Source organism: Leopardus geoffroyi, chromosome B1, assembly GCF_018350155.1.
Source record: "Leopardus geoffroyi isolate Oge1 chromosome B1, O.geoffroyi_Oge1_pat1.0, whole genome shotgun sequence".
Classification (NCBI taxonomy): domain Eukaryota; kingdom Metazoa; phylum Chordata; class Mammalia; order Carnivora; family Felidae; genus Leopardus; species Leopardus geoffroyi.
In genome coordinates this window covers 50,252,286-50,265,018 of record NC_059327.1, presented here as the reverse complement: position 1 = coordinate 50,265,018, position 12,733 = coordinate 50,252,286, and the positions used below count along the sequence as shown (strand labels likewise).

General features: G+C 37.5%; 1 protein-coding gene across 2 annotated transcripts in view; it reads left to right on the top strand.

Moving 5' to 3' along the window:
* KIF13B (kinesin family member 13B) overlaps positions 1 to 12,733 on the top strand; it is a 204,667-nt gene that overhangs the window by 170,768 nt on the left and 21,166 nt on the right. For both annotated transcript variants that reach the window (XM_045461673.1, XM_045461664.1), the window contains exon 37: positions 2,114 to 2,247. In XM_045461673.1, coding sequence (XP_045317629.1) covers positions 2,114 to 2,247 — 134 coding nt within the window. The remainder of the gene's footprint in view (positions 1 to 2,113; positions 2,248 to 12,733) is intronic.

Here is a 12,733-nt window from a genome sequence, read left to right as displayed (position 1 = left end):
CGTCCGACCTCAGTGCAGGTCATGATCTCACAGCTCGTGGATTCGAGCCCCGCGTTGGACTCCGTGCTGACAGCTCAGATCCTGGAGCCTGCTTCGGATTCTGTGTCTTCCTCTCACTCTGCTCCTCCCCTGCTCATGCTCTGTCTCTCTCTCAAAAATAAATAAACATTAAAAAAAAATTTTAAGTTTTTATTTTGTCTTCACTTTGAAGAATCCTTTTACTATGGAAAATATCAAACATACAAGAGTAGAAAGAATAACACCATGTGCTCTCAGGTAGCCCTCCCAACTTCAGAATGATCAGTTCATCACTAGTCTGATGTACCCCTACTCCTGCTACATCTCCCAGCCCTCTCCTGGATAATTTGAAGCAAATCCCGGATATCATTTCATCTGTAAATATCTGTACATGTGTCTCTAGAGCAGTAACATTTCTCTAGAGCTGATAACATTTCACTCCTAAGAAATGTTATCTTAAGAAACTCCTTGATATCATCAAATATCTAGTCAGTATTTAGATTTCTCCAATTGGCTCAAAAATACCTTTTAGTTATTTTGAATGAAAATCTAAGTAAGGTTCATTTATTGTGATGAGTTGATATGTGTCTTGAGTTAAAGTTTAATCTATATGTTCTTTGTCTTTTTCCCCCATCCATTGTATTTGCTGAAGAGACCACATCTTTTGCACAGTAGACTATGTTACCATCCCCCTGAGGTTGTTTAAACAGGGTTCTCTATTTCCTGTGAATTTGTAGTTAGCTCTACAGGCTTGAGCAGATTCAGGCCATTTTGAGGGAGGGGTGGAAGGTAGGATAAATGGAAGGGTAGTTTTGTGTACTTACCTCAAGAGACACCTTGTGTCTGATTGTCTCACTTTGTGATATATGCAGCCTTTGAAAGATTTTTGGCCAGATCTTCATTTAATTAAGGGTCTTCCTCAGTGTAGAATGTTAATTTAACTGTAGGGAGAAGTCTAGATTGTCCCTGTTGTTTGGTCTCAGCATTTAGATGATTATGTCCTTCTGGCTCTTTATTCATCTCAAACTTATTTTCTATTTGTTTCCTTTGTTTTGTTCTACTCTTTCCTAATTTTGCCTTCTTGTAAATTATTTGACTTTTTTGAAATCCGCTTTAACACATCTCTTGGAATTTATAGCTATCTCTTTGCTTTATTGTTTTAGTGATTGCTCTCATGATTATAAAATATCCTTACCTTTCACAGTCTACTTAGAGTTATTATACTACTTTATGTAAAATTTACAAACCTTGGAACTGTATGGGTCCATGTCGCAACTGTATTGCCAATGAACTTAAAGTCATTTCAGGGGCCAGTGTAGAGTAGAGGTATGCTGGTGGCTGTGTGCTTCCATTGGGGCAGCATCACACACAGTTCCTCAGGTTGACTTGCTTGTTGTTTTTAAAGTATTATGTGGATACAGTGTTTTACAGTTTGTGACTTAGGTTACATTTTCCTAAAACTTCAGTTTTATTCACTAAGGGGAGAGAAATCTTTTTATATCATAGATATTGTCTGCATGTCTGATCCCAGCCTTTGGTAATTTAGAGCAAGTAAGAATGTGGTTGGTCAGGGCATTGATCCCTCTCCTGTAAAAACAACTCAAACACCACCTTCTTCCTAAAAGCTCCATTTCATCATCTTCATTCAGTAAGCAGGTATGAAAAGCTAAAGCTGGAGAAGACATAGTCCCTGACTTCAAAGAGTTTAAAGTCTAGATAGAGAGCTATACATGTGTGTCACCAGCTGTGTGATGTAAAAATGAAAACCCCCATCTTATTCTAGGGCAGAAGGTAGTACTTGAACCAATTTGTGACAGGACTGGGGTTGGATTACCCTTCGGATACTAACAGGAACACTGGATATTAGAACGTTTGTGGACTACCCTAATTGCTGTTATTTAGTTGGAAAAGGAAATAACATTTTGTTTGAGGAGAGCCATAATAATACTATGTTTTTCTAATATTTTTAAAGGATACTTTTGAATAATTTATATTGTTATATTTGCTACAAATGAAATTTGGCAAATGTGCAAGAAAGAAAACGTCTATGTAGTTGTTTACATTTTATCTCTTTTCCTTTCAATACTGTTGACAGGATTTAGTAGCCTAGCAGCCTCCTACTTGAATCCAGTAAAATCCTTTGTGCCGCAGATGCCAAAGCTCTTGAAGTCGCTCTTCCCTGTCCGTGATGAGAAAAGGGGCAAGCAGCCGTCTCCCCTTGTACATCAGGTAAAAGCATCAGGAAAGCAACGGTGAACATTTCCTAATTCCTGGTGGAATGATGCTCTGTGTCGTCGCATTGATGCTGAAGAGGAGGGATAGCAGTGGTGGTGGGGCCTTAGAACCAGCCTTTTTAGGCCTAGTAAAAGCTTGTGATAATTTCTCCTTCACTCTCTTCAGAGGTAACAGAGCTGTTGAAACTTACTGACAGTCTCAATCCTTTCTGCTTTTAAAAAGTGCCGAGTACACTGCTAATGTGATTTATGGTAATATTACTTAGAGCAACAATAGTAAAATTTATGAAGTGCACTTAGTGTTGTTTGTGTATTGCCAAACAGAAAATGTAATTCTATTTTTAATTCTTGATTTCATTTCTTATTTCAAACAATTTTATGTCATCACTGTCCTTCCCTCTCCACCTCTTTTTCCTCTTCTGTGGTCTACCTGTTCCTTCATTTAAAATGTTACAAGTGATCACTTGTCTTATTTCCCCTTTTTCTTAAAACTCTCCACCCAGCCTTCAAATAAGTTTTAAAGAAAATCTTAGAGGGTTTTCAACATAATCAGGAACCTGCTCTTATGCGATGGTGAATGGGAAGCCTGTTGGAAATGTAATTTCCAGCCTTATGTAGGTGTGAATTCAGCAGAAAATGATAAATGAGGATTTATTTATACTCCTTCAAAAACACATACAGTGCAAGTTCAGTTGTTGAAATAGGTCTTTTGACATCAGCTTATCCACATTCACTTAAAACGTTCAAGTTGCAGAAATGCAGGTGAGTCCTTGTTTGAGACCTTTAACTATTTAAAAGAATTTTCTGAGTTTATGAATGCATATTCAAGGGGGGTGGTATTAGTTTTGTAAGGCTGCAATATAGACATATAATTTTTTCAACTTAGCATTATATAAACATTACTTAAGCAGACATTTACACATATTGGGTGGAAAAAAATCATGATTTTGGATGCTTAAGCTAAATTTAAGCACATAAGAAGGAGTGCTTGACAGTTATTGAAGGAATCTATGACCATGAGAGCTAAAAGAAATAGCAAGTCTAATCCTTGGTTGGGGTTTAGGCAAAAATGATTTTTCCAAGGATTTGTATATAATATTCTGTTACTACATCATTGGTTTGTAATGTATGATGCATGGACTCTCTGTGTCAGAATTTCCATGGTAGATTTTTAAGAATGTAACTTTAAAAAAAGCAATAACAGCCTGACCTCATAATCCATACCCCATCTGGGAGTGCCTTTATAATCTGTATTTATAAGCACCCAGGTGATTTTATCAAAATATAAAGTTTGATAACCACCATTTTCCAATTGCTATTTGGTGAAGACAGTTATAGAAGTTAAAGGGAATTGACACGGCATTAGAAGTTATTGAATCATACTCTGTAGTCATAGTTAGTTTTTCAGTGCTACTTTGAGTGTTTGATGTTGCAAGTCAAATCACCTGCTACAATAAATTATTTTTACTGTTTTGCCAGTAAATGATTGATTCTTCTGGATATGAGAGGAACAATAATGTGTTAGAAAGAAATGTAGTGATTGGCAAATAACTGCATTTTGTAATGTCCAGTTTAAGAAGGTAATCTTGAGATATTTCAAAGATACCTTACGCAATATTTGTCCATTTGGTTTACTTTTTTTGAGCATATATGAGCAATGGCATTGGAGAGAGTAGCCCAGATATTTCCCACTTCATAAATAAATGATAATATAAATACAAAACTTGCCTGAATGAAGATGCCTATTGGTGGAGTTAAACAGTCCAGTTGGGGTTCGGTTTGTGAAAGCTCGACCCCACTGCAGGACCTTTCCTGAAGGTGACCAGGGAGCTGCATCTTGCCTGCACCATTCCAGTCCTCGTCTGACTTGACATCATACCTGAAACACTTGCATCTCTAGGCTTCAGTGCTGTGACATTTCCTGGCATCCCTTCCTCTGACTGCTCAGTCTTTCTCAGTTGACTTTTCTGGGACCATCTGTTCCATCAAGCTGCAAATATTCAGGTGCCCCAGAGCTCCATTCTGGGCCTTCTTTCCATGGGTCACCCCATTTACTTCCATGGCTCGTTTATGCATTTTCAACGCTCAAATTTCTATTGCCAGCCCAAACTTTGCCCCTGATCTTGGGCTTCATGGAGCCAACTACCCATTAAGCTTTTTCACTCATAAATCAATTAGGCATTCACATTTTATAAGTCCAAAACATTACCGTTGGTTTCAGCTCACAAGTCTATTTACTCCCAACACACAAACTACTTAAAACTACAAATCCATCTCAGTATGTAGCACAAATGTCCACCTAGTTGCTCATATCTCAGAGTGCATCAGTAAAATTTTATAGGTACTGCTTCCAATCCAGTGACTTCTGACCATCTCCATCTTCATCAGTCATTCATGCCACCATCATCTCTTGCCTAGATTATTCCAGCAGCCTACATACAGGTCTGTCTGACACTTTTTGCCTCATAAAGTCTATTATTCATGAAGTAACCAAAGTGACCTTCCAAAATCTTACTTAAATTCATGGCTTGAAGTCTTCCCCTGCTTCTCACTAAAACTGAATAAAATCTAAATTCCTTACTGTGCCTTACAGCATCCTATATGATCTGTTCCCCTGACTTCTAATCTTTATGCCCTTTATTTCTTCTTTGTTCACCATACTAAGTCATGTTGGCCTTTTCCCCTTCTTCCTTCATTCCTAACTTCCTTCCTTCCTTCCTTCCTTCCTTCCTTCCTTCCTTCCTTCCTCCCTCCCTCCCTCCCTCCCTCCCTCCCTCCCTCCTACCTTCCCTCCTCCCTTGCTTCCTAATCTCATGAACACATGAAGTTCATTTTGGTCTCAAGAATTTTTTGCATTTGCCTTTCCTTATACTTGGAATACTCTTTCCCAAAGTTTTTGCATGGCTACTAGGTCTCTAATAGAGTGGTCTACTATTTAGAGTGGTCAAGATAGGCCAGTCTAAGGAAGTACACTTGCATTTAGAGAGGCCTTGACCAGCTAAACTAAAACAATAGCTTCCACCACATTAGTATACTATTACCATATTTAATCTTCATTGGATGTTATTGTTATGTTTATATGTTTATTAGCTCTTCTCTAGAATTGGTTGACCATTGACATATGCAGATTATAATATTAGATAGTTTGTATGTGTCAAGTGTCATCCAGTGGTATAAAGTACTATGTTTGCAGCTTAGAGGTGAGGGAATCACATCTGAGTGGGGATTTGCGATATCAAGACATAATTATGAACTTTCTTGCCTAGATTGATACAAGTTCCACTGAAGAACTATTCCTAAAGGAGGGGAAAACTTAGGCGTATCATCAGGACTTAGTTGATCAAAGATGCTTGTGCTCACATCATTTTTATTGACTGTCTGGGATAAAGCTCTCAGAGAAGTAAAGCATAATTTTAAATGACTTTGCCAATATGGAGTTTTCTTTTGTTTAAATATGTTTTAAATTGTTGCCACCTGAATGGTGTTTCATCCTTGGAAATGGAGCACTGTAATGCAAATGTAATTTCAAAGTAACAGCAGTAAGAAGAATGCTGTATTGGTTAGACTTCTTTAGTGCTCAATTTTTTTTAAATAGTAGTCTTTACTATAATGGCATCCCATTCACTTGGAAATGAGCTTTGATACCTAAAGTTGAGGGTCTTACTGTTGTTGATGATCTGTCCTGCCTCTCCTTGTGGGAACTCTTAGTCCTCCAGGAAAACAATCCGCTTCCTTCCAACCAGTTTTTGCCTCAGTTTCCTCTGGTGTTACCTAGGAGTTAAAGGGAGGGGAGGAGAAGATTCTCTCTAGACTTAATTAATAGCTATAGGTTAGTCCACTATATCTCATAATAAATGCTCCATCATTCTTCGGTTGCCTTGTCAGAGTCTTGCTTCAAGTGGGGAGCCTGGAAGTATTTTCAAGCCCACACTTGAAAATAGTGGAATCATCATCTTCCTCTTCTAAATAATGTACTTCTACCAAAGCAACATATGACTGTACTTTTTTTTTTTTTTTTTTTTAAAGCCAGTATTAGCTTGTTGTGCCTCTGGTCAGTTAACATTCCCTTTTTTGTTTGTTTGTTTACACTCTTGTCAGTGCAGTTCTTTTTTATTACTGTGTTGCCTAGCTGATGTATAAAAATACTTAAGGAACTTTAGATTCATTTCTAAAATTTTTCATCTTAGTTTTGTTTTAATGCTCCTAGAATATTAAGGTACTTTTTTTTTTTTTTAATTTTTTAATGTTTATTTTTGAGAGAGAGAGAGCATGAGTGGGGGTAAGGGGCAGAGAGAGAAGGAGACACAGAATCCGAAGCAGGCTCCAGGCTCTGAGCTGTCAGCACAGAGCCGGACATGGGGCTCGAACTCACGAACTGCGAGATCATGACCGGGGCCGAAGTTGGACACTCAACCCACTGAGCCACCCAGGTACCTATCAAGGTATTTCTTAAGTAATTATTTAGAAAATACATTTGATCCAGCTATCTCTGCAAACTTTTTAAGGGCATAGTCTGTCTTCATTTGAGTCATAAGTAAAATAATTGAACGTTAGAGGGCCGAAGAGAGAGCCCTGTCATAGGCAACGAAAGATCACTCCTCAAGTCACAGGGTGACAGATCAGCATATTTCAGCTTTACATGTTCAGCAACTACCATCTCCAGTCCACATTTCTTCCTCTCTCTACCAAAGAGATCATGGGAGACTTTGTTAGATACATTATGGAAATAAAGGGACACCACGTCTGTGGTCTTTCCCTGTATCCCCAGTCTTGTAACAAGCCTAAAACACATTCATGCTGGCAAACATTCCTAAACTACTCTGTTTGCTGCCTGGCTTTGCCATAGCTCTGTGTGAATTATCTAGTGGTATCATTTACCAGTAGTGCAAAGAAATACACAAATGCCATGAACCTTGCTCTCCTTTTGATTCTGTGTTTTATTTGCTGCTAGTGCTTTGTTAGTACACTCATTTCAGTAGCCTGTATAAATAGTCATTAAATAATCAATACCTAAGACTAAAAAACTTAGCGTGTTATAGAATAACATCAAAGATAGAACCCAGAAAAATAGAAATCAGCGCATATCCTAAAAGGAATCTGGATCAATTCTACAGTATGGGAAAGGATAAATTATTAATACTGCATAAGATGTAGAGATAATAGATAGTAACCTTGCTGAAGCTATATAATGTGCAACAGCACAAAAAACCCCCAAAACCTCAATGGTTTGAGTATCAACAATATGTGGTAACCAAATAGACCACATATGATAGGATATTATTTTATTTCTATTCCCCCCAACTTTCTCTTTTTATCATTTTTAAAGCTGTTTCCCACTGAACTATGATGAAAGATACTAAAACTTCTTCCTTTTTTATATTTCTGTCCCAGTTTAGTTTGAAGACTTAAAGTTCTTCTCTGAAATAGTCACAATAATGAAGAAACTCACATGGACTCACCTGAACACCACCCTTGGCATTATTAGACCACGCTTAGATTACTGCAGTTGGTCCTGGATGTGTCACTATGGGAAATCCATTGACCAATTGGAATTATTTCAGGGGATAACGTCAGAAATGATTTATGAGGAAGGATTAAAGGAGCTATTTATAGCTTGACCAAACAATGACTAAGAGAGCTGACTGTATAAGCAGTCAAGGGACGGCAGCACCGAGGCGGTGAGAGCTGTGTAGGATGGCTCTGCTACAGCAGGGGGTGGAAGGCGCAGAATGACAGAGGTGAAATTAACAGAGAGACTGGTAACAGCTGTGAATAAGTAGAATGATTTAGAGATAGCAGGGTGCTCTCTTCAAAAAAGCACCATGGAATTGCTGTCACTTCTGTTTTTTAAAAAATAAGATTTTGAAAATATAAAAATAGTCCAGGTAATAACTGAGGAATGGGATAGGTCTTGTTTCTACCAGTCATTCCTATAATTTCACTGTTAGGTGGAAGAGAGACAGAAGTTGTGTAATGAAGGCAGGATTATTCTCAGAAAAGTACTTTTAATCAGAGTGTCCTTGACATTTTCAAACAAGAGTGTTCAGTACTCTCCCTCATGGAAAGATACAAACATACAACTATGGTGAAACTCTAACGAAAAGATTAATGTTTATTAACTTGTTCTTTGGAGTCAGCAGGTTTTCACATCAAGATGCTATTATTTTTTGGCATTATATTTCAGTATTTGAAAAGATTCATGGATCTTTTCTTGTACGGTAGAAGTTAATAGTTTACTCTGAAGATTTAAAAACAAAGATTCTTACATTGTACAAAATGTTTTGGTTTGAGCATGTTCATAAAGACTTATGTTTCTCATTTTTATGGAGATTTGTTTTTGTTTGTAATCAATTTCCGAGTTCCAGAAATGCAAAGATACTGCACTGAAAGAGGTGGCAGCTGACAAAATTGCTGTCTTTGACCTTCTGATGCAAGTTTAGTAACTAATCTGGAAAATAATGAACTGCAATTAATGAAATCTGTACTCATATTCAAGTGTGTGTCTCAGACAGCACATAAAATAATTGAAAGAACTTCCTGCTCTCTAATTAGTTAGATTGAATTAATTTGGCATAATAGCTTTTTTCATGTATCAAGAAGTTTGTGTTCAGATGAAGCTATTTATGTGCTTCAAACTTTGGGACTCTAAATAATGCCTCTGGTTCATCTGGAGAATTAAAGAGTTAATATTCAGGTTTAATTTTCACCATCAAAAGCACAGTCCCATTTTCAGCCTATCTATGTTTTACAGTCTGTCCCTTTTCTGTGTCCTGCACTTTGCTTGGGGCTATCTTGTCAACCACAGGGATATTTTTCTCTCTTTCAACACTGTTTCCAGCATGGAGGATGGACAAAGCCTTGAGGTGAGAGAGCAGCACTGCACATCTCCAGTACTAATTGAAAAGATGCTTGTGTAGTTAGCTATTCCATCCTTTGTGTCAGCAATCCTTCTGCACATAAAATGGGGGGGGGGGGGGAAGGGGCACCTGGGTGGTGCAGTCAGTTAAGTGTCTGACTCTTGATCTCGGCTCAGGTCAGGTTTGTGAGTTTGAGCTCCCAGTTGGGCTCTGTGCTGACAGTGCGGAGCCTGCTTGGTATTCTCTCTCTTCTCTCCGCCCCTCCCCGGCTTGTGCTCTTTCTCTTTCTCTCAAAATAAATAAGCAAACCTGAAAAGATAAAGAAATAAAATGGGAAAAAACAAACCAACTACTAGTTCTTCCCTTGTGCACACAGATGCTGTTTTTAATGGGTTACTCATACGTGGACTCCTTGATGAAACAAACCTTATCAATGCTGCCCCATGTGTCATCACCATACCTAACTAAAATAAGAAAAAGGCTTTATGTCTTGTTTTCCAGCCTTCAGTGTTCGTTAATTGTTCAGATTCTTTAAAAAATAATGTAGGGGTGCCTGGGTAGCTCAGTAGGTTAAGCATCTGACTCTTGATTTTGGCTCAGGTCATGATCTCATGGTTCATGAGATCGTGCCCAGAGCCCCAGCTCTGCATGGAGCCTGTTTGGGATTCTCTGTCTTTCCCTTTCTTTCTGCTACTGCCCTGTTTGCATGCATGCTCTCTTTCTTTTTTAAAATAAATAAATAAACTTAAAAAAAAATAATGTATATTTGCATTTCCCGCCTGTAATTTAGTAAGTGCCACATGTAATAAATATATTTGAATATGTTATCGTACATTCAGTTGTTCTTGAGTTCATAAAGGCAAGTTTGCCTTTGGAGTACAGACTTTTTTTTTTTTAAGTTTATTTATTTATTTTGAGACAGAGTATGAGTTGGGGAGGGGCATAGAGAGAGAGGGAGAGAGAATCCCAAGCAGGCTCCACATTGACAGTGCGGAGTCTGATGTGGGGTTTGAACTCACGAACTGTGAGATCATGACCTGAGCTGAAGTTGGGTGCTTAACTAACTGAGCCACCTAGCGCCCTCCCCGCTTTTTTTTTAATTTAAGGCAAATGATTTCCATTCAGTTGCTTTAGGGATGAATTCTTAGTCACTTTTAGTACTGTCAGTTTTCCAAAATTTTCATGTTTTGCTGCCTATCTTTGCCCCAGAAATGTATGGACACTGTATTGAAAGATACTGAGTTGACAGTGTTGTCTTCACAGTCAGGTATAATAGCTGATCTGAAAAATAGTGAAAATATGAGTTTCTGAGTCATTACTGAAGTTGATTGAAGATACCTCAGTCTGCCAGTCATTTTTCAGAAATTGTCATTGTATACTTTTGTATGATTCTCTAGATCAGGGATTGGGAAACTTTTTTTAAGGGCCAGAAAGTATTATTTTAGGTTTTGTAGGCCTGTCAAAACTAGCCATAGATAATACTTCTAATAAATGAATCTGGATGTGTTCTGAGAAAATTTTATTTATAACCCCCAAATTTGAATTTCATATAATTTTTTCATGTTACAAAGTATTCTTTTATTTCAATAATTTGAAAGTATAAAAATCATTCTTAGCTTACAGGTTATACCAAACAGGTGATAGTCTAGATTTAGACCCAGTTTTTAAAATTTTAAGATTAACAAAAATATTCTCTTTTAAGTAAACACCTTTTGTCCTTCATAGACACTTGAAAAACCAACAACCGTTATTTTTAATGAAGTGAATATTACATCCTTTAAAAAAAATGTAAGTTTTTTTCACATGAATATTTAAGTCACCATTAATAGCTATCATGTGGAAGTTTAAAAAGTAAAAATAAGAAACTATCTTTTATCACAACTCCAGAAATACTAGCATTTAAAATTTCCTATACATAGTACCTCAAATAAGTTGAACTAACACATATATAAATAATATAGTAAAATAAAAAGTCTGTTTTGATGGTCTCACTCACTTTTACCCTCTGATAAAATAGTTTACTTGTTGATGGAAGAAATGGGCCTTTTAGTTGTTTTATATAATTAAAGTTAAATGGGAGTGTAAGTTAGTCCCCGAGTGCCTGTTTCTGAGGAGCAAGGGACTCTGTGTGTGGTTTTGCTCCCCCTATATCCCCAGCTTCTGGCACAGTCATTGGAATATAGCAGACACCTGACATGTGTTTGTGAATGAGTAAATTGATGATATCTAAGGTTCTTTATTTGAAAGAAAATGGAATTAAAGTCCATGGGGGAGGGGAAGAAGAAAAAAAAAAAAGAGGTAGAGAGGGAGAGAGCCAAAGCATAAGAGACTCTTAAAAACTGAGAACAAACTGAGGGTTGATGGGGGTTGGGAGGGAGGGGAGGGTGGGTGATGGGTACTGAGGTGGGCACCTTTTGGGATGAGCACTGGGTGTTGTCTGGAAACCAGTTTGACAATAAATTTCATATTAAAAAAAATATTGTATCCTGAATGGCTTTGGGACTGATAACCGAAGTAGAATCTTTGGATTTATATTTTACATCAGATATAATTGTTGATTATTTAAAACTGGGCTTGTGGCAACCTAAGCTAGAAGTATCTTTGAAGACACCACAAAATTCCAGTGATTAGGAAAACCATGGTATTTCCCCAAATGTGCTGAGTGTTTACTGCGTGCCAGAGATTTTATATGCATTAGCTCAGTAGTGGTGCTAAGTTAGATCAGCGCTGTCCAAAAGAAGAATGTGAGCCCTATGTGACATTTTAAATTTTCTGGCAGGCACATTTAAAAAGGTAAAAAGAAACAGGTCAAATTAATTCTAGTAATATAATTTACTTAACCTAGTATAGTCATAATACTGTCACTTTAACCTGTAATCAGTATAAAAAATTTACTGAGATATTTCCTTCTTTTTTTCTGTAAAGTTCTTGAAATCAAGTGTGTATTTTACATTTCTAGCACATCTCAATGTGGATACTAAATTTTTGTCGGAAATACTTGATCTGCATTTAGAGTTCATGAAGTAGACAAAATAGATCCCCGTGCCCAATCTGTTCTAAACGTACTCAAAGGCACTTTAATTTTTAAATTTATATATTAATAATTAAAATTAAGTAAAATTAAAAATTCACTTCCTCAGTCACATTAGCTTCATTTCAAGTGCTCAGTAGCTACATGGGCTGGTGGCCACCATGTTGGAGAGCACAGGGTTAGAGGGTGATATTAGATACTGAGATATTGAGGAAAATGAGACTTTGGTAGGTTAAACACCTCATCTAAGGTTACAGAGCCTAGTGAGTGGAATACTGAGATTTATATTCAAGGAACAAAATTGCATGCACAGTTGTGACCTTAAGAGATTTCACTGGATCTGACTAAAATATTACAAGCGATTATATTTATAGAGTGAATGAATCTAAAGTATTTGAAGGAGTGGGGAGCACCTGGGTGACTCAGTCAGTTAAGCGTCCGACTTCAGCTCAGGTTATGATCTCATGGCTCACGAGTTTGAGCCCTGCATTGGGCTTTGTGCTGACAGTTTAGAGCCAGGAGCCTGCTTCAGATTCTGTGTCGCCATCTCTCAGCCCCTGCCCTGGTCATGCTGTCTGTCTGTCTCTCTCTCA